General features: G+C 36.0%; 2 protein-coding genes across 4 annotated transcripts; both read right to left on the reverse strand.

Annotated features, from left to right (window-relative positions):
* Positions 1-519: 519 nt before the first annotated feature.
* LOC106137082 (signal peptide peptidase-like 3) lies at positions 520-16558 on the reverse strand. Its single transcript, XM_060950561.1, has 10 exons — positions 16395-16558; positions 14033-14180; positions 10514-10671; positions 6996-7115; positions 6159-6341; positions 5368-5530; positions 4770-4906; positions 4086-4201; positions 3489-3647; positions 520-2825 (listed from the first exon to the last, which is right to left on the reverse strand). The coding sequence occupies exons 2-10, from the start codon at positions 14101-14103 to the stop codon at positions 2748-2750; spliced, it is 1185 nt and encodes a 394-aa protein (XP_060806544.1). The 5' UTR covers positions 14104-14180; positions 16395-16558; the 3' UTR covers positions 520-2747.
* A 1304-nt stretch (positions 16559-17862) lies between these two features.
* LOC106141890 (apoptosis-inducing factor 3) lies at positions 17863-25999 on the reverse strand. 3 transcript variants are annotated; one of them, XM_060950563.1, is made up of 4 exons: positions 25897-25999; positions 25628-25714; positions 24853-25184; positions 17863-21181 (listed from the first exon to the last, which is right to left on the reverse strand). In XM_060950563.1, exons 1-4 carry the CDS (start codon positions 25961-25963, stop codon positions 19883-19885), a joined length of 1785 nt encoding a protein of 594 aa, XP_060806546.1. In that variant the 5' UTR covers positions 25964-25999; the 3' UTR covers positions 17863-19882. The 3 variants fall into 3 exon arrangements, with proteins under 3 accessions (XP_060806546.1, XP_060806545.1, XP_060806547.1); XM_060950562.1 differs by having other exon boundaries at positions 24853-25187; XM_060950564.1 differs by having other exon boundaries at positions 24853-25187; positions 25825-25946.
* Between the last annotated feature and the right edge of the window lie 397 nt (positions 26000-26396).

Genomic DNA, 26396 nt, shown 5'->3' on the forward strand with positions numbered 1-26396 from the left:
TTGATCTATTGGTAATTTCCATATTTCTTTATCAACAGCCAGGAAAAAGGAAGCTTTAATTAAATAAGAAACTAGTTTTTAATTAACATATTATACATGCATATAATCACATCTTTATCCCTTGCAGAAAAGACAGACAGTCTGAAAGGCTACAATCAGCTGCATGGATTATAGATGGAATTTATAATACAACAAAATGATTTATTATTTTTATATTCATCATAATAATCAATAGAAACCTGCGCGTCGTCAATATTATATTATAATTGCGATTCCCTACAGGGTTCATATTGTACGTATGTACATATACAGCCAACAGTCTTGAAGAGATTGATAGGCTTTATGTTAGATCTGAGATTCAGTGACAGGTTGCTAGTCAATCGCCTACAAGATGAATCCCAATGTTTATTACATACATAATATTAGCCTTATATCCTTAATCGTTTTTTACGACATCCGTGGGGAAGTGGTCCTATTGAAGTGCTGGGCACCACACGACACTTTAATCAAACACACAAATAATTTCATCTAATATTTTTATTCAGTATTTGATAGCAATTTACACTCGCAGATACATATAAAAATATTAAATGCCTTTTTCCTTTGTGGATAGGTAATGAAATGAGTAATATTTACATTTTTGAAATGGGTGATTCAGATCATGTGACACCAATTAGTTTTAACACAAACATATGAAGCTTATACCATATCCTTTGTGATGTTTTACCCCATTTTTGTCTTTATGATTGTGTATTTTGAAAATACTATTCTTTTATAAATTGAAGACTTTTCAACACATCTTGAATAATTTGTTTGTAATATGGTATAACAGACCAATGTTTTGCATTTTACAAACTAATTTTCTTATGTCATTATATACATCAATGAAAATACCTGCATAGGACTGAATATAATATTATATATATAAATATATATCTAAAAAATACACCAAAATTAATTTTATAGTATTTGTCCATATCATGATTTATATTAACCACCAATAACTCCAAAACAATTTCATTTAGTGTGAACAGGACCTACAAAAAGTATAGTTCAAACAATTTTCTTCCAGCGTCAATAAAATTATATCACTTTTTCAATATTAATACAAATACTGTTCATAGGTTAATTGCATTCATAACTTCACGCGTAAACTTACCAATTAAACTACGTAATTAAAGTAATGATTCATAAAGTAAATCAAAAATGTTATAAAAAGTTATAAAAATCAAATCACACATACAAAGTATATCTATCTCTTACAACATAGTGTCTTAACATGTTTCATTAAATTCAATCAAATAATTTACAACAACAATACAGTTGTTATAATAATAACAACGATAGTTAGTAGCTTACTCTATTTAGAACTAACATTTGTTTATAATACTTTAACATATAGAAAAAATCTTCATTGAAAACATCAGTCTAAGGCAGTGACAACAAATTATGATAAACTAAATGATGTCATGGGTTCAAGTTTACTCGAAAGTAGTTTATAGTATCGTGGTAAAGTACAATTTTTGTACGAATCATATCTTAAATTTTAAAAATGAGACTCACAGAAAGTTCTTATCCTATGTTCTACTCGTGATTGCTGATTTGTTCGCACTGAACCCTCCATTCCACCCTGAGAACAACATCGACACTAGGAGTAATGTAAACATTAGCACCTCTCACAAACGAAGCAACTCCAGTGTCTGAGACAAAATATATAATAATACCATCAATCTGCTTATAAAGCCAAAAGGGCTGATTGCAGGATGAACTGATAAACAAGACTATTGTTGGAACCACAATACATGTACTTTATTTGGCACCATACACTTTCAGTAGTTCCAGTCTAATTTCCATTAATTTTTTTAAAGTTGCGCCAAAATATCATGGACACTGGATCGAAACCATACTCTACAAAAAGTTCTCTTGCATTTATAATTATTTAACGATTTGTTTGCGTGCAGTTTACATTATCATAACACTGACATATTTAAGACGAAAGCCTTCGTACACACAATGATAGTAATTTTCAATTCGTAAAAGTAAAATGGCGCGGGTTACATAACCACATCTGAGTATTAAGTTAATATCATTCCTGTAAAAATAATAATATGTGCGAGTCACTGGTCCTTACTTAGCATAAGATGCTATATTTAGAGGTTTCAAAGTTACCCTGTGTAACTTTCAAATAAAATATTAGAAAACCAAAGCATATTTCTAACCTAACATACACTTCACATCCAATTACAGCGATCAATTCACAGAAGCCTGCACTTGTACAGATCGCATAAACAGAAATCCTGAATTAAATTTGCATTACTTTAAAATAGATAATTCCTCAGTGAAATAAAGAACTTTAGTATTTATATTTACAAGGATCTGAGAAAATCAAAATGAGCGATCGGAAAGTACAAAATTGTTTCAAGTCAATTACTGATTTTAATCATAATTTGCTTTCTGGACAGAATAGGGCAGCAGAAGCATTATTAAAATATGTAGTATAATAAAATATTCATTTTCAACCATTCCATACCTCATAGGTTTGTCATCTCGTCTGTGCCAATTTCGTAGAATTTGTTTCAGATTTCATTTGACAAAATGTGCCCAGCTACCCTAATTTGCCACCATTTTGACGATCTTCAAACCGGCATATAATTACATCGAGTTACACATTTGCTGACAGTTTTCTAGTAGACGCGTGAGGGCGAAGGTCCTTAGGCGGAGAGTATGTGTGTGTTGAGAGTAGAAAGTCACACATCGAAGTCGGCGCCGCCTTTCCCTGGTGGAGGCGTCATGAACGGTTCACTCCACATTCTTCTGAGATCACCCTACAAAAGATAATAATTTATTTGTATATTAATATATAAAAATTACTTTTCATACACCTGCATTTTATTTTCATATATCAGACTAGATTTATGTTAGCATCCTTACTGTACGTACAAGCGACATAAGTGCAAAGGCAGCAAAGTGAACTGTATCGAGATCTCTACGCCACAAATCGCCAGCCAATCACAGTACGGTCTGTTACGCCATCAGCCAATGACAGCGAGTGTACTAATTTGCGCAAGTAACATTTCCACTTATAGGAGTGTAAATACACCCTCCAACTCAACATCGTCTCCGGCGCGGTGGCCTGTAATAATACCAGCCTGGAGGAAGATCTTCCCTTTGGTTGGGGTCGAGCCTGAATCTACAGGTAACTGTACACTGACTGAGGTACAGTAAGGCACATAAGTTACCTCGACGTGACGTATGGTTTTCGGCACTTTAGAATTCTCCATCTCTTTCCCACGTATGTCGTAAAAGGTGACTCAGGGATAGGCTAGTAAACTTGGGATTCCTTTTGTAGGCGATGGGCTAGCAACCTGTCACTATTTGAATTTTTTTCCACCATTAAGCTATACAGCTGAACGTGGCCTTACCGAATTTTCAAGACTTGGCTCTGTTTACACAGACGTTTTATATAGCCGTGACTATATGTACGTTACCTTGACGTAAGCCATAGTGAGCAGCGGCAGCAAGGTGAAGGGCACCAGGTACAGCAGCGCCGGCTGCGCCGCCTTGAACACCTCGGCCGACACCGTGGCCGTGAGCAGCCCCAGGAAGTAGCCCAGCAGCGAGCAGTGGAAGTACGTGAGCCGGGACCCCTGCATACATTATAGAATGGAATAGATTTATTTTCAAAATTGGATACAAGGTATCACTTATTGACGTCACATCACTTTAATCTAATTATAACTACTACCGCTTCCAAAATATATCTACTACAGTATACATTCAGTAAGCACTCTATTACCTTATTTTTAATACTAGCTGTAGCCGTGAATACCGAGGTTGTTTGTCAATGGGAAATTAATTGAATTTAGAATTGAAAATTTTATTTATTTCAAGTAACAATTAGTCATAAGTAGTGCTTATAGACTATATTTGTACAAATTTATGATCGTCTGTAAAAAAGAAAATATTGTTAAAAATTATTGTTTCGATAAAGTAATGAAGTTTCGTTCCAAAGGTTCCACTGTTGTACATTTTACTTGCATAAAAGTTTAATAAATAAATTAAAAAATAAAATTTAAATAACTCACCATAGAGCGAGGGCCGGGAACTTGTCCCATTTGGCAGACCAGCGTGGCCTTCTTGTAGGCGTCGTAGCGCAGCACAAAGCAAAGCAGCAGACCTGGCATCACTATGTCGCCTAGACCTGGAATCAAAATACAGATTTGTTTAATGTTGAATTCTAGTGGTAACCTTAATTGACCAAGTTTAAAGGAAAGCTATTAATAGATTACTATTCTATTTAATTATTATTTTCGTTGAAGAGGAATAAAAATAATATTGACCGATTTAATGATAAGTTTTTTTGTTACTCATTTAATAACCGCCCTTTGTACAAATTTTTGTATTAATAAATAACGAAAATAAAAAGTCCGCAGGCTTTACAAAAAAGCTCATAAGAATACATAAAGATAGTATGGCAGTAGCGGATTTCACATACCCGAGAAAAAAATACGAAGCGACAACATAAAGCAAGAGTGAAAAGGCGGTTTCTAATGAAATCTCGGAAAGTAACATACTTAATGCCCCACAACAAGTGAACAAGTTGACCAGCCCCCGTAACATAAAACGCGCGACGCCGTTTTTATCGCCCGAAAAACCATCGCTGTCCCCATTCAAGACACAATAAAAACGCCATGCTATGTGACAGATCTTTCTGTCAAATGGAAAATGGTACGGTTTTTGAATCTGCAGTGGTATTTTTTTACACTCACCCAGCATAGAAAAGTGTCCCTGCTGATGCATAGAAGGGAACACCAGCTTGGCGGGCAACGAGAGCTTGGGCGCGTCCCGCATGGCGCCGCCGAGCTGCAGCCGGCGCGCCACCACGTTCATCGGGTTCTCGGCCGGCCTGCCGGGCACATAACCAGATAATATACTATTCATAGGCCGCTATAGACATTGATGTTAGGTCAGCTAGCTACAATTTGAGAGCTTTAATTAAAGAGACGATTCTTATTATTTTTTATACATACATACATAAATATGGTCACGTGTATATCCCTTGCGGGGTAGACAGGGCCAACAGTCTTGAAAAAACTGAATGACCACATTCAGCTATTTGGCTTAACGATAGAATTGAGATTCAATTAGTGACAGGTTGCTGGTCCATCGCCTAAAAAAGAGTCCCAAGTTGTAAGCCTATCCCTTAGTCGCCCTTTACAACATTCATGGGAAACAGATGGACTGGGTCTATTCTTTTTTGTATTGGTGCCGGTAACCACACGGCACTGTTGTTGTTTTTTATCAATAGTGAAGATTAGATGTAATATGACAAAAAGGGTAAAAAAAATATAGGCCCCAGGAACTAACCTTGTGGCAACCTTGACCATCACGTTGGTGGTGAAGATGTAGGACGAGAAGAACACCCAGAACACGTCGTAGAGCAGCAGACCGGTGAGCAACAACGTGGACACTTTCAGAGAAGGCAGTCGGATCAACGCGATGAATGTCACGCATAGCCCCATGCCCATGGCTGGAACAGAAACATTGATTTTAATCTGTGGTTTGTGCAAATGTTTACATATCCCAACGCACATTCATTATCTACTAGATGGTAGGAAGAACCATACTAACCAGTTGCAAAGTCTACTTTTGCTTCATCCATCTTCAATCTTCTCATACAAGCTTGTCAGATTAGGATATTATATTGTTCAGACCCGACTTTTCCTCAAAACGTTTCCGATTAGGTTAATCGAGACCTTCCCATCCGCTTCGTGTTGTGGTAGTCGAGTTCTTCCAGCTTCCTACAACGCGCATCAGAATAACTTTGCCGCCTAGAAGTCTACAAACCGCCTTCTGAGACATAATCATCTCTAAGCCTGCGTCACCGCTATTTGTATCGACACCTGTTACTACCCACGACGCCACTACACAGTAAACCTACAAGATTGTCGACAGAGTGACCTTGGGTGGGGCTTGTCCCGAGTGTTTTGGCTAGATTTGGTCGGCTGCAACACGATTGCAAACCAACCATCTCGAAAGCGGTCGACACGGCACGGCCAAGGACGTCTGAAGGTCGAACACAATCTTGTGGGGCAGAGATGTCTACACGGTCCAGTCAGTGACGATTGCGGGCAGCCGTGTTAACTGTGTACAATTACCGTCCATGAGCAGCCAGTGGCCGGTGAGCACCCACACGGCGACGATGCCGGCGGCCAGCAGCGCGGCGGCCAGCTCGGGCGCGCTGTAGCGGCCGCACACGGCGCCGCGCCCCACGCCCGCGCTGCCCGCCACGTACTGGCACAGCGGCGTCAGCAGGAACGCCAGCGCCGCGCACGCTATTACTGCGGACGGAATTGTTTGTGAACAATACGCAATAATAATACTCGGAGTGGGAAGACTTAGACGAACGTATCTTGATCAAAGATCGTGGCAAGTGGAAAGAGGTAGTCTCTGCCTACCCCTCCGGGAAAGAGGCGTGATTTTATGTATGTATATTCAATTACAAATTTAAAATATGTATGAAAATTAACTTTGAAACTAAATTCTATCAATATTTAACTTCGTGTTATGTTGCTACTCTTGTTACTTACTACTAGACTACTCGAATTACCGTGTTCATTATGAATGCATGTAAGTGGAAGAGGTGGGTACAGTTGGGGAACAGAAACGTGGGGGAGAGAATCTAGAAAACCATATCTTGGCCGATCGCATAATAAACATTTCGCGAAAGGTGTGGTAGGTATATTGACCATTCATGGATGGATGGAAAGGTGCGAGGGAATTCAGATGACGATTATAATATACATAATTATTGTATTTTCCTTATTCATATTTTCTGGAGAAGTCCAGGATATGAGACCACAATGCTGGAGTGGGCAAGTCGGATATCTATACGAGGAAACATCGATTTTAAAATACCTTATGGTTGTTTATGAAACAAATTTATTTTCAAATTCAATACTATCAATATATGATAAACAGTAGCAGCTACTTACTGGCAGTACATATCGCGACGAGGGTCTGCATGGAGTCGAAGAAGAAAAACATGACCAGTAGCGCCACCGACGAACCCAGGGGGAAACACAACGCCTGCATCGTGTTTAGGGTTTGAACGTCTGAAAGAAAACAAAATATTTATTTATTTGAAACTTTATTGCACAAAAAAATTTACAAACGGCGGACTTAATGCAGAGATCGTGGCAAGTGGAAAGAGGTAGTCTCTGTCTACCCCTCCGGGAAAGAGGCGTGATTTTATGTATGTATGTATGTAAATACATTCATAAGAATCCAAAAAAGCTAAATAACATTGCCTTTATCTTCTTCGTCCTCCTGGCTTTAGTCCCCGGTTGCATCGTCATCACCCGGAAGAGCCCGGGGTATGACTTCGACCTTGGATCCTGGATTGGGTGAGTCAAATTAACCACGAAGCGACACCCAATTGACCTCCGCAACCTTTGCAGGTAAACCTAACCCGTATTGGATCCAGATCACATCCAGTTGCCTGTGTGTCCGGTTTCCTCACGATGTTTTCCTCGTTCACATTTAGTTTTATCGTAAGATCATCGGTTGGTACTCGGTAAGGTATAACTTGTCGTGGGATTTGAACCCAAACCAATTCGGCCACTGACTTGTGTAATGTTCATCCTCCCGGCGTACGTCCCGGTAGGTCTCTGGGAAAGACCCTGGATTGGGTAAATCAGTTTTTAGACCAAACGACTCCCATCTGGCCTCCATTCTGTCGGACCAGCATTGGAACTTACAAACTTTTCCTTTTTTAACATTTACTAGACCAAACAGCCAGAACGCTTTCACCCTCAGCCATAAACAATGTATTTTGTACAGTGTTTTTTCCCCGCCGCTAATTAGCTACGATCAATACAATATTTCACCCACAGAGAAAACAGCTGTGTCTATAGACAATAACAAACACAAAACCTGGCGAAAACACGAGGGTCACGGATATTGACTAAATTAAATTTCCCTATTCATAAAAAAATACTGTTTGAATAGCATTTACATGGTAATTCATTGTATGTTTCGCAGTGGTGTGTTACGTAATAGGTACAGAAATTATGCTTTTAATTTATTACTTAAAGTATTTAAAGAGAGACCTAGACGAACGTATCTTGATCAAATTAAGGACGTCCTGGTAAAGGGTCAGGTCAACAGTACCCGAAACCGCCGAGCTTGCATGAAGAGAGTTATGAATGTGGATGAAGCGAAGGAAGTATGCAGAGATCGTGGCAAGTGGAAAGAGGTAGTCTCTGCCTACCCCTCCGGGAAAGAGGCGTGATTTTATGTATGTATGTTTGTATGTATTTAAAGAGATATGGCGCAGGCGACGTCATTGGCCAAGAATTGAGTTGCTTGGTTTCCTTGATAGAAACTTATAAACAAACCGTCTTCCACCTGTCGTTGTTCCCGGTTACGACCTCACCTCTGCGTAGAGAAGGCCGGAGCGCCTTTGACCATGATCCAAGATTGGGTAAATCAAGTTTCAACAATGACCTCGGCTGACCTCAACAACCTTTACAGGGAAACCTAACTGGATCATGGTAACTTGCACTAGATGAATGTTCCTCTAAATATATGAATGTAGACAAACCATACTTCTGTAAATAAATGTTTGTAAATATGTATGACAAAACCAAGTCAATACGACTATTGCTTGCATTGTCATCCAATTTTCTATGATGCATTAATTTTAAAGTGTAAAGCTTATACACGACACGACGCAAATAAATTTCTGGTCATTTCAACATAAAACAATTAAAAGGCTTTAAAATAATCGTTATATGTAATAAAAAATAATCATTTTTATGTGCCTGTTATAGTTGATCACGATTGAAACATTATTTAGAAACGCGAGGTTTTTGAATGCTTTCACGAAGAGTTTATTATGCCTATAAATCATTGTAAGCACAAAATATTAATATATCTACATATACTAATAAAATAAAAAATTTTGTTTGTGTGAGCGCGCTAATCTCTTGAAATTTTATATCTCCATTATATTCAGATTTTAAATTTCATGTTAAGATTGCAAATAATTCTTATGAAAAAATTACTAAAAACTTTTGCTTGAATAATTCCCAAAGGTTTGTGTCAGGCAGCGCTCGCTCGACCATCGGAAATACGCTCTAATGAGATTCAAAGCTCTATGTCCGCTTTAGAAAAAATATGCAGGTTAATCAAACTAAGAAGATTACTGTTTAATTTTGATTAAAAAACCTACGGTTTTCATGTCTACATTACGGTTTTCATGTCTACAATGTCCTTGCGCCATCTTTACCAAACATATGTATGCATTGACAATAATTTCTCAGCAATAACCTCGCGATCATTGACAGAGTTTTTATAAATCTCTAAGTTGTGAATAGAACAATGGATGGCATTACATATTCTCCAAGTTTTTATTGGAATAGTAAGAAGACGCCCACTTCGCTAAAGGCATACTGTCGCCTCGTTGATAAAACCTACAAAGATGAATTGTTGTTATAAAGTTTCGAGAAATTAACATGTTATTTTTAAACAGTCATGTTGTTCGTTTGCATTGTGAAGTTATATAGGTAGATTACACCACACGGTTAAACATCCATTATTATTATAATTTTAAATGAGTTTTATCCTTGTTGCGTTTAATTTTCTTTGAATTAAACTCATCATTATTATAATAAAAACATTGCGTTGGTCGGTATTGGTTCTATTTTTGTACTAAGCAAAACATATTTTTAATTGTGTTTTGTTTTAAAAGTTAGGTATTTATGGAAACAAATAAACAATATTTAAACAGAAAACACAGCTAACTTTACAAAACTAATAATACTAAAGGTCTACTAATATATAATTAAAATAACAAAACGAATGCTATTTCTATGATGTAACATCAGAACGGGATAGATATGGCGGAACTGTACAGGTGCCTTGTTGACTTTGGAACCCTTAAATGGCAGTAAATGCTGAAATCAATTAAAGCCTGTCTTCAAATAGTGATATCAGATAGTGCTTGGCGTATCAAGTTACATGGCCCTGTAAATTAAATAAGGCTTCCTCACAGCTCGCTGAACGCCTATATGGAGATAGGTAGAGTGATTGAATCTAATGGCTAAAATAAAGCGTACGTACTGAAAGGTAAAAGCTCTATGTAACATTTGAAGAAATATTTTTTTGTCATTGGTCAGATTTGATTAGACTTCACCTCAGGACTTCGCACCGTCTCAGCAGGACGACTGACAAAATCTCAAGTTCAAAGTGCTATCTTGCGGGAGAATTCATCGCAAACACTCTCATAATTAAAAAAAAAATAGCTATTGTTAACGCAAAACAACGGGAACAGTACTTTTTCCCAGGAATTAAAATAGCCAGTTGCCAGCCCAGAATGCTAAATTATAAAGGTACCAAGATTCATCGTATCCCAACTCGTAGACGTTGCGCGATGCTTGAATTTACAGACAGAGAAAAAAAAACATTTTATATTCATATCGATCTAATAAAACCCACTGATAACACTCACTGCTGTTAGTGCAGGATGCCGTGACCGGTTTTCCGTTCCCGCCCAGCAGCGTCGCCTCCCGCTCTCTCTCCGCCCGCTCGCGAGCCTCGCGCTCCATGTTGAGTGAGCGGAAGCTGCCGTACACTATCAGCAGCATGGAGATCAGACACGCTGAAACCCTGCCAACAAAAATTTCTTTTCATTCACTTTATACGATTGCATTCTTATAAAACATGTCGCACTTGCTGTGAACGTCCTCACAGTTGATCTCCAGCTCAATCTAGTAATAATTTATTTATTTATTTTCATTTAAAATCTTAAACTGATGGACTAAACTGCGAAACATGCCCATCTAACACGATAATCGTTTTAAATTTATACTAATTTATATTTTTCTCTCGCTTCTTAACACGTAGTACCTATATACACGTACAATGTAGTTATACATATATCTAGTTTTGCACCTAGGTATTTATTTTGGCAATCGTCTGTGCCGGTGATAAACGCACAAGAAGGTCATGCAAACAAACTAAATATAACCAGGCTCTCTCAGGTAATCAATCGCGAGACAGATTTTTTTTATATATTCATACTGTGGTATATGTCCTGTACAAGCCTTCCCTGGGAATGACCCAGGATACTGACTTACTGATTGACTGACCAATCGACGGACAGCCCTAATCTATGCCTATCAGCATTGTTAGCGTGACGCGAGCGAAGCCGCGGGCGTATTCTAGTGTGTAAAATAAACAATAGATATTTAATCAACTAAAAACTGAAATAGTATCTTCTGTTACCGAGCACGTTTCAACAATAGACCCTCAGGCTCCAGCACATTGTCTGAGATGATTAACGTACTAATTGGAGCGCCTGGCGTCGAGCGTCTGGTCACTCATTAGCGGGTCATTCTGGCGATATTTATTGACTCGTCTTGACCTGGTGTTATTTGATAACTTTATTGCAACGAGAGGGTGCTAATTTTATATAAACTTTGGCTTTCATTCTCCCAATACTGGTTTCCATTTGAAAGATTACACATTTGCAAGAAATCTACACCGACTACTTAATAATCTTGTCTCCATTAGGAAGAATAAGAATCAAAAAGTTAAATTTTATCAGCGCAGTGCATACAAAGCAGGTATGTATTGCCACTTGGATTAACTGCATTTGGTGTAGCCTCCATGAGGTCCTTTCCACAATAGCAAATAATTCCTGCGTACTATTCTATTGACCGGTAAAATGTTGGGATTTCTTTTATTAAATTTATGTATTCAGAGTCACTTGCGCACATAAAAAACAGTTTAGATAATCCCTAACTTGGTTAGTAGCTGAAACTCCTTAAGCCCATATTCGACCAAATGCCCCGAGAGTGTTCCCATATTAATAGTCTGTACATAATAGATTTAGGCAGAGACGAACTTTAATCGACTTTATGAATTAATTAACTTCATTTCACTAAGGATGCGGGTGTTGACTCCTACACACAATTATGGCTCCCCTCTAGCACTTCTTTAAGGGGGGTTGCAGAGTGTATAAACGGAACCGCTTCCGCTAATTGCTCTGTATCTTATCACACATCGTCACCTTCACATAGAGCTTATCCTTTATCCTTTACAGGATCAACAGAGCTAGCCAGTCTCAGGAATACTGAAAGCAATGTTTAGCTGCACGATTTAATGATAAAATTGAGGTTCTAATAGTAACTTAAACATAGGTATTGGAAGATTATGTAAATGATTAATATTGAATACAGAGATAAATAAAAAAAATTGGGGCTTTCATAATTTTCCAAATAATAAACTTATTGCAAAGACCACAAGGGGTATATTATACCACGAGGACAACATTACGGCATAGAATACCTATTAGAGATATTAACGCAGTAAAACAAAATTTACTTGCGCAAAGTGATTGACTTCATCTTGAAAACTGCAAATGAAAGTTAAAACTAACAGAACCTTCACCTCGCGAAGTGAAACTACCAATTGGTATTTTTTTTCAGCCTATCAAATTGTGCGACAATAAGTGACTGCTTTTCTTTACCGATTGGATTGTAACATTTATAGTAAAAAAACATGCGACATGGAGAAAGTGAAATGAAGTTTATTTTTCTGGCATTCATCAATCTTAAAATTTTAATCCTATACAAAATTAATTTAAGTATCTAATATGGTTAGCTATTTGACCATGTCTTCTATTTTTGATACACTAGTGCATTCTAAATCTAGTATATCAAAATAGTTGTAATATTAATTTATGCATATACAATGATAACAAAATGTAATAAAATTCATCCCTCCTTTTCTCCGCTCTACACTGGACGTACACCTACTGACAGCTAAAGCTCCATTACCTGACAGTATGGTAATACTGTCGAAATATCGCCGAGTCTTAAACAATAATAACGTCGGTTCCTAAATATATCCGGCCCACCATTAATTTACCAGCTAATTGCAATTTGAAAATTCGACACGTTGTTATTGAAATGACTGTTTCCCACTTCAATGATTATAACTGTACATTAAGCATAAAGTCAGAAAAATGAACATTTATTATATAAAAAAATACATACAGAGCGTATGAAACTGTTTTCCGACGGTTGTTTGGGCTAAGAATGGTACGACGACTCGAAGATTTATCTTTGAATAATTCGCCGACAGGAAAGAAATTCTATCAATGAGTGGTTCGTATACGAAATTCCTGTCGGCTGAACGCACGAGGACGAAAAATTATGCTGTCGATCGAACTCGAACTGTACCTAGACCAAAAAGCCTTTAAGGCCCAGGAATTTCAAACTCCCAACTGAAGAAACCGGCTAGATCGATTTCATTCCTTAATTCTCCTCTATTCCTCCTGGCGTTAATGCCGGTCACATCCTCACCTCTCTGGAAAGCAGCCCGGGATGCGCTTATTGACTATGATCCTGGGTTGGGTAAGTTTTTACACGAAGCAACGCCCGTGTGACCTCAGCAACCTCTACCCCATACTGAATCATGGTGTTACATTAGTATTATCAGACTTCTCTTTGTTCTTCATCATCTCCACTAAACAGACAGTGCGGCACACGGGTAAAACCAGTATTGAATCAGCATGAGTACAAATAACTTATTCTTAATTGTAAATAACAACAGTAACGTTTAATTACAAACAATATTTACGGAAAACAATGAGACATTTAATTTAATACTGTTGCATTTTGTGTCATTTAGTCTGCGGCTGGGCGATCTTTCCTCTTTTTAAGCGTTCAAAATAAAAACTCAAGTCAATAATGTTGTTGGTTTTATTTGTTTTCTCTTTTGCAGGTTACTTACAAATTTTGATATAAGTAGGCATTAGTGTTGCTATAATATAAAAAGTCATACAAATACACATATTGTGCAAAGTTATGCATAAAGACAAGGATCCTGGTAATAGACGGTCCTAAGGCTCGTCTCCAGAGAGGTAACATGCAACCCTGACTTAAACCAGGAGGATGACACAGAAAACACCATTAAAACTTATAACATGCTTTTATGGAAAACAAAAGAAAAATATACTCACTTGGAAGAGTCCATAATTGAGTAGGCCCACTTGTACTCCTGGTACTCCATGTTGGCCCCGACTTGCGCCATCTTGAGACCACGTGATCAACCGCGCCAGTTGGTGGCCGCCTCCCAAGAGGACCCAAGGACCGGGAGTGTTGAGCACTCTATAAATTTTTTGTTTCATTAAAATCACGATGACAATATTTAATAGGTTACCTTGTCTCATAAATCACATTGGACAAATTAATTATATTTATTTAATGTATTTTACTACAATATTTAAATAAAGAAAACTCAAAATGCAAAATTTTCATTTTTCCAAAAATATTCAGTTCCATATGCAAGAATTCCATCCTGATAAAATTCAAGCTTCATCCATTTAGATTATTAAATAACACAAAAGAGTACAAGTTACTCAATAACACCACTGTCAACAAAAAGGATTTATAATAATTTTAATGGGCTCATCTCACTCAGGCCATTAATTTTCTACTGTAAATCAAACTTGTCATTAACACATAAATTTTTATTTAAGAATTATTAATAATACTTTGATAGCAATTACTTCACCATAAAAAAATAATGAAGAAAACTCTATGTTGAAATGTAAAATCCCTATGTTGAGTCAACCTGTACTTCACTAATGGCAGATGTATGCAACTGTGCATAGCGCAGCTGATATTAAGACTACATCAACAATTACAGTTCATCTCATAACATTAGTAAGTCATGCAAATTTAATAACATTGAGTGTTGTCAAATTATGATACCTTGTGAAATTCTACTGCAAATGGTCACACATAACATATAAATGAAAAAATATCTAAGAAAGAATATTAAATTGTTCATCTTAGGACGTCACCAATTATTTTTTGTTATAAATTCATTCTTTAATTTAAATAGAAGATAAGTTAATTTGTCCACATTCACACAAATTGGTATAAAATGGCCCCTTTTCCGGGGCTCACACTGGTATGGCAGGACCAAGGTCCCATACAGACCTCAAACACTATGGGTTGCAACTGGGACTAACACCAGGAAAATGCTGATAAATGTTACACAATAAGGATACTTGTTTTTATTTACTTGCATATGCCCACTTAACAGGTTTAGCTAATTGTACAGGAAATAATGTGCTTGTGACTTCAAGTTGAAACAAAAATAACAATTACTTGATAATGTATTAAATACAACTTCTCTTACACTACAGTGAAACTCTACAGAAGTTTTTAAGATAGAATTATATTTTTGCTGCAGGCCTTGTAACCTCAATTGATAACAATGTAGTTAGTACAGTCAACAAAAATAGTATGCTATCGTAAATAAGTATATGATTGTTCATTTCTTATTCTTTCTCTCTATTGTGTCCATCCATGCTAAAATTATCAATGTGAAAGTGTATTTGTTCGTAGATCATTCTCATGTCAAAACCACTGAACTCATCTTCATGAAATTTTGCACATATATGTGGAGTATAGAGAAGCACAATGGTACATACAGACACGAGCTGCTGGCTAAAATTTGTTTTACATATTTTTGGTAATCATTTTCAATGTGTTTATAACTGGTCTGCAATTGATATCAATTGATTGATGACAATTTATTTTAGTTAAATTTGTTATTCTAAGCAAAAGATTTATTCTATTTGTAAATATTTTCTTTGTGTAAAAAAAGCAGACTTAGTCATTACATTTCTGTTAAAGGAAGGAAAGAATTGTACAATAAGGCAATAAAATACCTACTTCTAATTAAGTAACAATCCTGATAAGGGATAAGAGGTCAATACTCACTCTGATAATTTAACTGCCACTTTAAGTGATTACATACTCCAATAAATTTGATGTTTTTGATAATGCAGAATTATCTCAACTAAAATCTGATGCTTGGGCCTGATTTTATTTATATCAACATTGAGTAAAGAATAAAGTTAAAGGATATAGGTGCAATAAAATGTGTTCAAAATAGAAACCTGAAATGACAGGAATTATTGTAACTTAACTTTTAATTATGTGGATACTCTAAGGCCCTCCCTCATAAATTTAAAAAATAAATAAATACTTATTCAGAGTCTATTTCAATAAATGTATTGTCAATGTTAATTTTCTAGTAAAGCCATTAAACTTTAAGAGAGAATCAAAAACAAAGTTCAAAATAAGTAGAGCACGAAAATAGTGAAGACAATAAAGTGAAAGGGTACCGATATGGACACATTGTCGGACTGAAAATAACTGCGGAAGGAGCTCAAAACATGCATCTTTTATATGAAACAATAATGAACTTCACTTGTATTTCATATAATCTCAATAATTCATTGCAGAAAGCGTAAAAATACGAATACCAAACAAGCAAATAATTGTTTTTTTTAATTATCTACTTACCAATTACAAGGACTGTTCCAATTATCACAATATGATTAATCTTACGATTCCATGCTTAATAATAAAAGTTAAAAGTAAACCATTCAGAATACATTGGATTAATTGATTTACACAACTTATTTACGAGAAAACACCTCTATCTTACGCTCTATCGACAGCCATACTGTCATGACATAGTGTCATTCAAACTTATTAACTTCTATTTACACCAACTTAGTGGCGAGTAGCTATAGGTACAGAGGGAAAAGGAAATATAATTAATTTGTCTTGTTTGTTTTTACTATTTGGAATTTATCATCTATTAAATAAACTTAATTTTTTAAATCAGTATTTTAGAAAAGGATAATTAAATAATTACAGATAACAACAATTTCAAAAGACACTAAATGCCGCCAGTCTTATGTTAGCACTCAAAGAACATAGGACTACTTAATTTCTTCTTTTTCATGAATGTCGTATAAGACAACTAAGGGACTGGGCACATTCATAAAATGCAGTTTTCATTGATCCGTGAAACTGACTTACATAATTCAGGAACATGGCCCAGACGCAGCCCACAGGTATTAATATATAAGAGCACCCCGGGCGCAGATGTAAAGAGTAAAGATGAAGAAAAGAGTGCATGACAGATGTTGCAAGTTAAGATTCTTGAGTCTAAACTGCCTAAACTGTCTAAACTGCTGAACACATTCCTTTAACATTGTCGACATGACGATGAAATTTTTATGAAAATAAGACTTTTTGCCATGGCAAATGGCAACACAACTCGAAAAAGGCTCGATCAGTCAATGTCATGTCACAACCATCAATCAACGTCTTGGAAACGTCAAACACACAACGTCAAAAATTTTACTGCATGTCTTGTCATTTTCAATATTTCACAGATTTTTACGCAAAAGTTTTAACTTATTATAAAATTCGTGGTTATTTAAAAATGAAAATATCTTCAATCTTGTTCCGGCGTAATTACTTGCCAAATGGTCATTTATTTCGAGGTAAAGATCGCTTAGTAAAAAAAGTGGAAACAAAGCATTTGAATCAAATCAAGCAAGATTTCGCTATTGAAGAACAGAATATGTTTTATTTGAGATTTCCATATCTTACAGAGGTTAGTAACCCGAATTAATTTTGTGCATAGGAACCCATAGTCTTGTCTTTATGCCTTCCGGAATAAATACAAGCTAAACATAAAGACGGCTCTATCATAGAGCTAACAATCTTGAAAAGATTGTTAGGTTAGCTGTCTGTTTAATTCTATGCTGTATTGTTGTTACAAAAATGTGAAATACCAAAATAGGTAACCTTTTCTATAAGTCCTAAATATAGTAGTTCTGCAATGCTGTTGTCCAACATATATGAACCAAATATTATTGTTATGGTTAGTTGAGTTTTAAGATTATTAGAATTTATAGGAATCATACAGTGTTTGAATGTCTTGCCAACAATTTTTATTTTTGTTATTTTAGGCTGAGAGTGCAGGCCACGCCAAAGCTTTGAAAAAGCAAGAGGAAAGGAAGAGAAAGTTCTCAGAATCGACAAGAAGGATCTTCAAAGAAGATGTCACATTATATGAAAGATTCCAACATTTAAGAGTAAATGAGGGTTGGGATAAGTAAAATTATGAAATGTTAATAAAATGTGTTAGTTTAGATAGTAGGTTATAATTTTCCAAGCCAGGTCCAGTAAAGGTCTTACCTAGGTAGGCTATTCTGTATGTATTAAAATATTTTAACAAATTAATATCTTATTATTAGCTAAATATCCCTTTTCACATAAACCAAACCATAAATAATTTCATGGAACATTGTGGTTTTTCAACAGGAAAAAGACCAAAGGTAATACATAAAAGTTAATTTTCAAATAGTTATTTATTTATTTAGCAACATATTATACCATCTGATATAAAATTCATATCACTTCTCCTACTCACATCAATAAGTTACTTTGCATACATTTAATATTTCAAACAAACACACACCTAAATAATGATAGTACTTTTTCAAAATACATAAATATACATATTGCTTTATCAACAGAGATTTTAAGTGTTATAATCTATGTTGTTGTTTGTTCGTTGTTATTGTTATTTATTGAGTCTTTCTCTCAAGAGCTAGGTGTAAAACAGGTGCAACAAGAATTCTTACTGATCAAGTGAAATATAAAGCAAGTTGAGATTTGTGTAATGAGATACTTACACTACTACATTTTACAATTATTTTATAACACATCACTACCTACTCATTTGTAAATAGTTTGCCTAATATGAATAGAAACTAAAATATACATATAAAAAGCAAAGAAAATTCACTAATAAAAAGCACTGGTTTGAACAATAAATGGAGTCTAAAATTGGAGTCTTTTGGCTAATCATTTCTTACAAATGGGCAATGAGTTTTACTCAATTTAATCTGTTCAAATAAAACTGATTGAGTTTTACAATGAACTCTCAATTTGTTAAATAATATGTAAGAATTTTGTAAGGTACTGTTTATTTAAATTTCATGACCTATTATTGTAATAAAATTAAAGATTTCTGTTGTATGCATAGGACAGCATCTGTTTTGTTGTAGTTATCAGGCATTAAATAAAATGAGAACTTATAAGAATTAAAACTAAGCTAGACCTTGGAATGAAGTGATGTACGAGAAAAACAATATAAACAAAACTTAAATTATTTAACCATTTAATGGCGTTGACAAGGCATGATGGCAATAAATAAAATATTAAACGCTTTGCGTGGCTTTCCAAGCCAATAATAATGTGGCTGCAAGTATATTCAATAATAGATTTATATGTAAGTAGTTTTTGATTAGGTGATACCTTGAATCCACAGACTAAACTTGGACTAAACTTATCTGGGGACACCATAGTGTCCCCACCATGTCGAACGAAACAGCAGCGCGGATGAAAATATTCAAGCAATTAATATTCTATTCTGAAAAATTAATCTATATATACATATTTCATAATGTTGGTAGAAAAATGTGAAACAGCTAACATAACAAGTGGTGCCGTTTGTTGTGACATGTGTGAGCGGTGACAAGTATTATAATACTATTGGACTAATTTATCACAGCTAATTTTGTGATGACATAATATTATTCCTTTCACAAAAATGTGCTTACGTAATTATCATTCATAAAATAGAACTTCTTATTATACATACCTAGAAATTCGAGAATAATCTATATTGTCTTTGTTGGTACACATATAGTTTTTTTACATAAACCTTATCATAAGAAAAGCAAATAAACACTTACATTTATCAATAAATATAACATTCATAAAGATATTCAACTACAAGTATAAACTTAAGCCAAACATTTGTTGCCGCAATTTTATTATGAGTACTTTAAGATTGTGTAAAAATTAAATATGATACAAGTCGAGAACGGGATTTTGAGTAATTGTATATTGAGATTGCATAGTGCATTTTTTTAAACATATACTATACCTTACACAAGCTCATGTTTTATTTTTATAAAAAATTAATTAATGGTCTTGGTCCAGCCAAACATATCGTCTTTAAGATCTTTTTTATAAAGAGATTTGCCTTGATATAATAATTCGGCGAACTGGGATACCACCGGGTCTCTCATACAAGAAGCTACAGCTATAACTTTATCCGACTCATCGAAGAAGAAAACAACGAATTTCAAAGCATCCACATCGCCATCCACGAGAATATTTGCCGACTTGCCGCATCCGGCGTAACGAATGGATTTACCGAAGAGCATTGTCCAGAAATATGGAACCGTCCGCAGTGGAGTATCTTTTCTCAGTATGTTCAGGGCTGCTACTCTGCCGTGGTACTGTGCTAACCCCACGTGTCCAATACTCATTTGTTTATTCCCGTGCGCGAACACCGGCGCGTAAGCTATATCACCGCCCGCGTACACATTTTTAATGTTGGTTTCCAGTTTATCATTGACGGTAACCGCACCGTTCGGCTGCAGCTCGATACCGCTATCTCCAAGGAAATCAGTATAGAACGTGGTTCCCACGCCCAAAATTAGTATGTCCGCCGCTAGCGTGCACTCGTTGGTCAACACTACAGATTTTAACACTCCATTCTCACCATTGCATTTCGCTATTGTTGTATCAAATTCGAATCTGATTCCTTTATCTTCAAAAAGCTTTTGCAAGCTTCTACCTATTTCATGGCCAAATATCTGCCCCAACGGTGCAGTGTCTTTCCCGACTACGGTTACAGATCTTGCTTTGCTGCTGCAGGACGCGGCCGATTCTAATCCGATGAAACTTAATCCGAGAACAACAACGTCCTTATCATTTTTGTCGCCTAACTTTGTTAAAATGCTTATGGCGTCTTCGTAATTTCTGACAGTAAAGACGTTTTCCAAGTCTATGCCCGGTACGTCAGGCACGCGAGGTTTGCAGCCCGTGGCTAAATAGAGGGCGCTATATTTAAGTTTTGTCGAATCATTAAGGTATACGAATCTATTTTCGGGGTCTACTTTGGTTGCTTCCACGCCCTTTATAATTTCGATGTTGGCGTTATCGTAGTATTCGTCCGTTCGTGCCTGTAAAGTTTTTATGTCTGTGACCACGCCTATTTTGGAGACTTTGATCCTGTCGTAGGGTAAGTAGGGTTCCTTGGCCACGACGGTGATGCGTCCGTTGAAGCCCTCGCTGCGCAGGGTCTCCGCGCACGTGGCGCCCGAGGGCCCACCGCCTACGATCACTACGGAGGTGCTCTCGCAGGGCCGCACTGCCCCTATATCTTTGATACGCTTGTTTGTCTGCAAGTCGCTCACCTTAGCTCGAACCTGGAATAAATAAAAAATTGTTATAATCGTAACGGCATACCATCAACTGCTCTGGTGCCTATTCATCTAGTAGTTTTTAAAATTACCATTTTTGACCCGTGGAACACTACAGTGGTTCCCCTAGAACAACTCTTGATATCTGAACCATCCACCTGTAGGGCATCTATGATTTAAAAAATCAGCGTTTAAATCGCACTCAGCACAATGTATCTACAATATACATAAATATGACTAATTCTTAAGGAAATAATATGTAGCTCATAATCCGTCTAGTATGCATATGCTTAATATTAAAAGAGGTTTAAATTATATCATTCGAACTGAGGCGGAGATGTCTTCTTCCTCCTGGCTTAAATCCCGGTTGCATCCTCACCACGCTCCAGAGGAGCTCAGGGTATGCTTTTGCCTTTTACACAGCCGAGGTGGGATTCGAACCTGTGCCTTTTTGCGCCACACGCACGTGTTAGTGAAGCGTAGATTTAATAATAAATAAAAAACCTTTACATATTATTACATAGACGGCAAGGTTACTAATTTACTTAGTATCAATCAAGTCGACGTACATATTTTAGCTAAGATTGTCCTCAATACTTTTGTTCCACTCAAGGTTTTTGTCATGGTCGTTCATGTCATAGTTTCGATAAAAATATGTAGAACAAGTACGTATTTACTCTCGTAGGTATACTTACATATATGTAAGTATTCTTGACAATGCAATAGTGACATAATAACGCTGACCCATAAAACATATTCAGATCAGTCAGTGTTAAAACTAAATTCTAAGCTTGAACAGACAAACTACCCAACTAAAATATAAATACAAAAATGGCACTGGGTACCTATGTGTTTGTAAACTATTCGCTTTGCGTAGCTACTTCATCAATCTTTGTATTTCTCATGTCTACTTAGTAGACGTTAAAAAAGAAAGATATCTTACTTTCATGCCGGCTGTTTCGTGCCTTGTAGTTTCCGGCACTTAAGAAGAGAACCACTCCATATTTTTCCATGGATGTCGTAAAAGACGAATAAGGGATAGGCGTTTAAACTTGGAATTACTCTTGTAGGAGAAGGGCTAAAAACCTCTTCGTCTTCCTCCTGGCTTTAGTCCCGGTTGCATCCTCACCACTCTAAGGATGGAGGCCGGGGTATGCCTTTGACAATGGACCCTGGATTGGGTGAGTAAGGTTTTTACACGAAGTGACTCCCACCTGACTTCCGTAACCTTTGCAGGGGAACCTAATTATTGGATTGATCATGGTTACACATCCAGTTGCCTGAATGCGCAGGTTTCCTCACGATGTTTTCCCTCACTGTAAGAACATCAGTAAGTATTCAAACGAATGTACATAACTTCGAAAATAATCATTGGTACATGGCCGAGATGGAATTTGAACCTGTGTACTCCTGAACGTGGCATATCAGTTTTTTCAAGACTGTTATGTTATGTTAGCTCCGTCTATCTCGCAAGACGTGACTATATGTAGTATATGTACAAATACTGTTACCGTTGGATTTGCGATAAATGACTTTGTACGCAAGATAGTCATAGATAATAAGTTATGAATGTGGATGAAGCAAAGGAAATGTGCAGAGATCGTGGCAAGTGGTAAGAGGTAGTCTCTGCCTACCCCTCCGGGAAAGAAGCGTGATTTTATGTATGTATGTATGTACGCAAGATGAGCCAATTTTTAAATAAGAATTACGTAATACCCTATTCATATCGAAGAAGTATAACCTACTGGTCATTAGAGACTACTTTTTTACAATACTGACTCATGGTGACCATGTAGGTTTACAATAAAAACACGTACTTATTAGTACGTGGGTAAAAATTATGTATAGTTTTACAATCGGTCAAGGCGATTCAAGGTCGTCAGCTTACGACTTCGTAGTATCTGGCACAGTTTGTTCAAGTTAACTGAATATTAAGGGCAAGATCTGCACGAAGTAATAGAACTAGAACATTTATTACCTAGATAAATGTTCATTGTGAAGTGAAAACTGGAAACAGATTTCAGATAGAATTTACACAGGCGGTCAGAGACAGCGTTGATGATGAAAAAAACTATATAAAACCAAACCGACAATTCTTGGAAAAAAAAAACAATGATTCGCGAGAAAGCTAAACTTAATATTTTAAATGCGAATGCCATCTGTTTCATATCATAAGAACTGAACCGATTTTCAGCAAATGTTAAACATAGGGTACAAATTTTTGCGTCATAGTTGCGTGTAAAAGCTCCGAAGGGATATAAGAAAAAAGTATCTATAAAGACTTTCATGACACAGACAGCCAAAACAACAAATATCGGCTTTGATGCAAGACCTCACCTAGCAAAATAGCTATACCCGCATTATACGAGACGAGTACGTCATTCCGACTGCATGAAATTAGAATGCAGCTGTATCAACGGCATCTTTATCTTCATAGTCTTTATATGTAGACTTTCGCTTGCAAGGAGGAAAGACGATGCAGGATTGCAGAGACGTGCACGGCATACTTTTAGACTTATTATAGGTTCAAAAGTGTGGGTTCAATGCATTTATCTTACGTAACATTGAGGAAAAATTAAAGTTTCACGGCATGAGAGCAGTTTGTATTTTTGCTCCTCGAGAGGAAAAAGAAACTCCTGTGAATGTCTGTTTCACATTATTTCCGAATTTTCACATTAAAAGTTACTCTAATCTTTCACATAACTCGTAAAAGCATAAACCCTTTAATTCTGAATTTTCTTATCTCTCTTGTCATTATACTCTAAATATATTTAAATATCTGTCAGCACGTAAACCGTCGTCTAAGTGTTTAATCTAAACATAGCGTGAAGACAAATCCGCCATTACTCAGAATGTGACTCAAATGCAAGGTGACTCAAAAATTACCTCAACGTCAACATTGATTGTGGCATATTATATACATACAGAGTAAGGATAATGCAAAGTAGAACTACTAAACGTAATATTGTCTGTTCTAACACAAAATCTAAACTTGTTATACACTAAAACCTTCCTCAGAAGTTACTCTATCTGTTAAAAACTGTATGTAAATCCGTTCAGTACTATTGCGGTTGTTGTTTCTTAATATGTAGTGCATTAATTATACCTGACTGATGTCTCTTTAATTTATGATGAAGTTATGATTATGATGTAAGAAGGAGATAGAGGTTGACAGGTAATAACAGTGTGGCATTAAACTTCCACTTTCCTTAAATAAAATGGCGCTCAACAGTTACATGAATGTATAGGTTTCCTCATTCTATATCAACACTAGCTATGCCGGCGACTTCGTCCGCGTGGAATAGTTATTTTGGGCATCATTGATGCCCTTAAGTATGAATAATTTTCCCTGTTTTTTTTTCATATTTTCCATTACTTCTTCACTCGTAAAAGTTGTAGTGTAATGTTATATAGCCTTAAGCCTTCCTCGATAAATGGTCTATTCAACATTAAAGATTTTTTCAATTCTAACCAGTAGGGTAGGGCCTGAGATAAGCGTGTTCAAACAAACAAACAAAGTCTTCAGCTTCAGCACCATAATATTGGTAAAGATAAGAGCATCTTTGACCTTTTAAATTCATAAATCAGTTTATGCAGTCTCTGTTCAAAAAACCTGATAATGGACATGCTTCTAAAACCTGGGTTCAAAGGACTAGGAAAATAAAATAGATACTCACTTTGACTTGCCCTTTTTCAGTAACAGTAACTTGATAGCATGGCAGTGAATCAAACCCAGGAAAATCTTCAATATCTCCAGTTTTGATGTTAAAGCAGGCTCCGTGCCACTGGCAGCGAATTCTGCCATCGCCCAAAGCTCCAGAAACTAATGGTGCTCCATAGTGTGTACATTTTGTACCCAATGCACTAAATTCGCCTTTCTGCTTGACTAGAAGTACTTTCCCATCTTCACCAATGTCAAAAACTTTCATTTCATTGTCTTTGAGATCACCTTCATTGCAGACTACTGACTCCACATATTGAATATTAGAGTCCATTCTGGATATTGTTCCTGCTGTGAAGAGAAAAACATGTTTAACTTTTTTACACAATTGTATAAGAATCTCAAAATTAAAAGTGCTAAACAATTTCGATGGAATTTCACACATATATGTAAAGACTACACTTTTTAAAGTAACATAAGTTATGTTTCAACCTAGAAAGTTTACTAGGAAATACCTGTACAAAAATAAACTGTTTTCATGTTATTTTTTGTAAATAATAAAACAGTTATAACGAGTGCTTGGATGTAATTAATGAATGTTATTTATTGTCACTAATTACTTTGGTCCTGAATAATTATTTTAATTATTTATTGATGTGTGAACCTATAGGTTCTGCGGCGGTCCTGAATATGTCGAGCAATTATATTATGCTTCCAAATTGAGGCCAAATATACCTATGTTAACAAAATAAATTATTTTACTAAATGAGTAGTTTTTAATTGATACTTACGTTTTCCACAAACATCTTTGTCTTTGTTTTGACCACTATTAGGAGAATATGATCTTGAAAATGAACTACCCATTTTTAACACTGGTCCTACAAGTAAAAAAAAGTTAATAAACTTAAAATCTATCTATGATTATAAATAAAGCGCCTATCAGTAATCAGTAATTCATGGAACACACAATTAACTTTAATTAACGTACCAGATAAATATAAGAATAAAAATAGTTGTTCAAAGCTTATGAAAACTATGTAATGAAAGGGAAAGGATTCACCTTGAGCAATTACTCGCTTTACAAATCCGTAACTCAAAATGCCTGTTTTACGAATGACCACAACCATGTTTTTTTTTGCTACACAAATTCCATTCAAATTCTTGTGACGTTGACAAGACAATTTGAGTGTCAATAAACTGTCAACGTCAAGCAAAGTATTTTTACGCCCCGCTGACGAAGATATCAATCGCGAATTGTAGGGCATGATAACAGACATGAAACCATAGATTTAAAAACATTCATGCAACTTAAACATGAGACCATTGATAATTAAGTAGACACTCAAAGCATCATGACACAATTTAAAAACTTTGAAAGCATTGTCTCATGTCACTTCTCTTTTTAAGCTGAAAAAAGCAGACTAAGAACATGTTACCTTTCATGGAATGTGACTGTTTATTCACGAAGTTCGATGTCACGGTGTCTTTAAAAGACTTACTTCATAGCTCTGCTGGTATCAATGTCAGATGCCATGTCACGTGTCAGTCTCCAAGTCAAAT

The sequence above is a fragment of the Amyelois transitella genome, chromosome 22 (genome assembly GCF_032362555.1).
Source record: "Amyelois transitella isolate CPQ chromosome 22, ilAmyTran1.1, whole genome shotgun sequence".
In the NCBI taxonomy this organism is placed as follows: Eukaryota; Metazoa; Arthropoda; class Insecta; order Lepidoptera; family Pyralidae; genus Amyelois; species Amyelois transitella.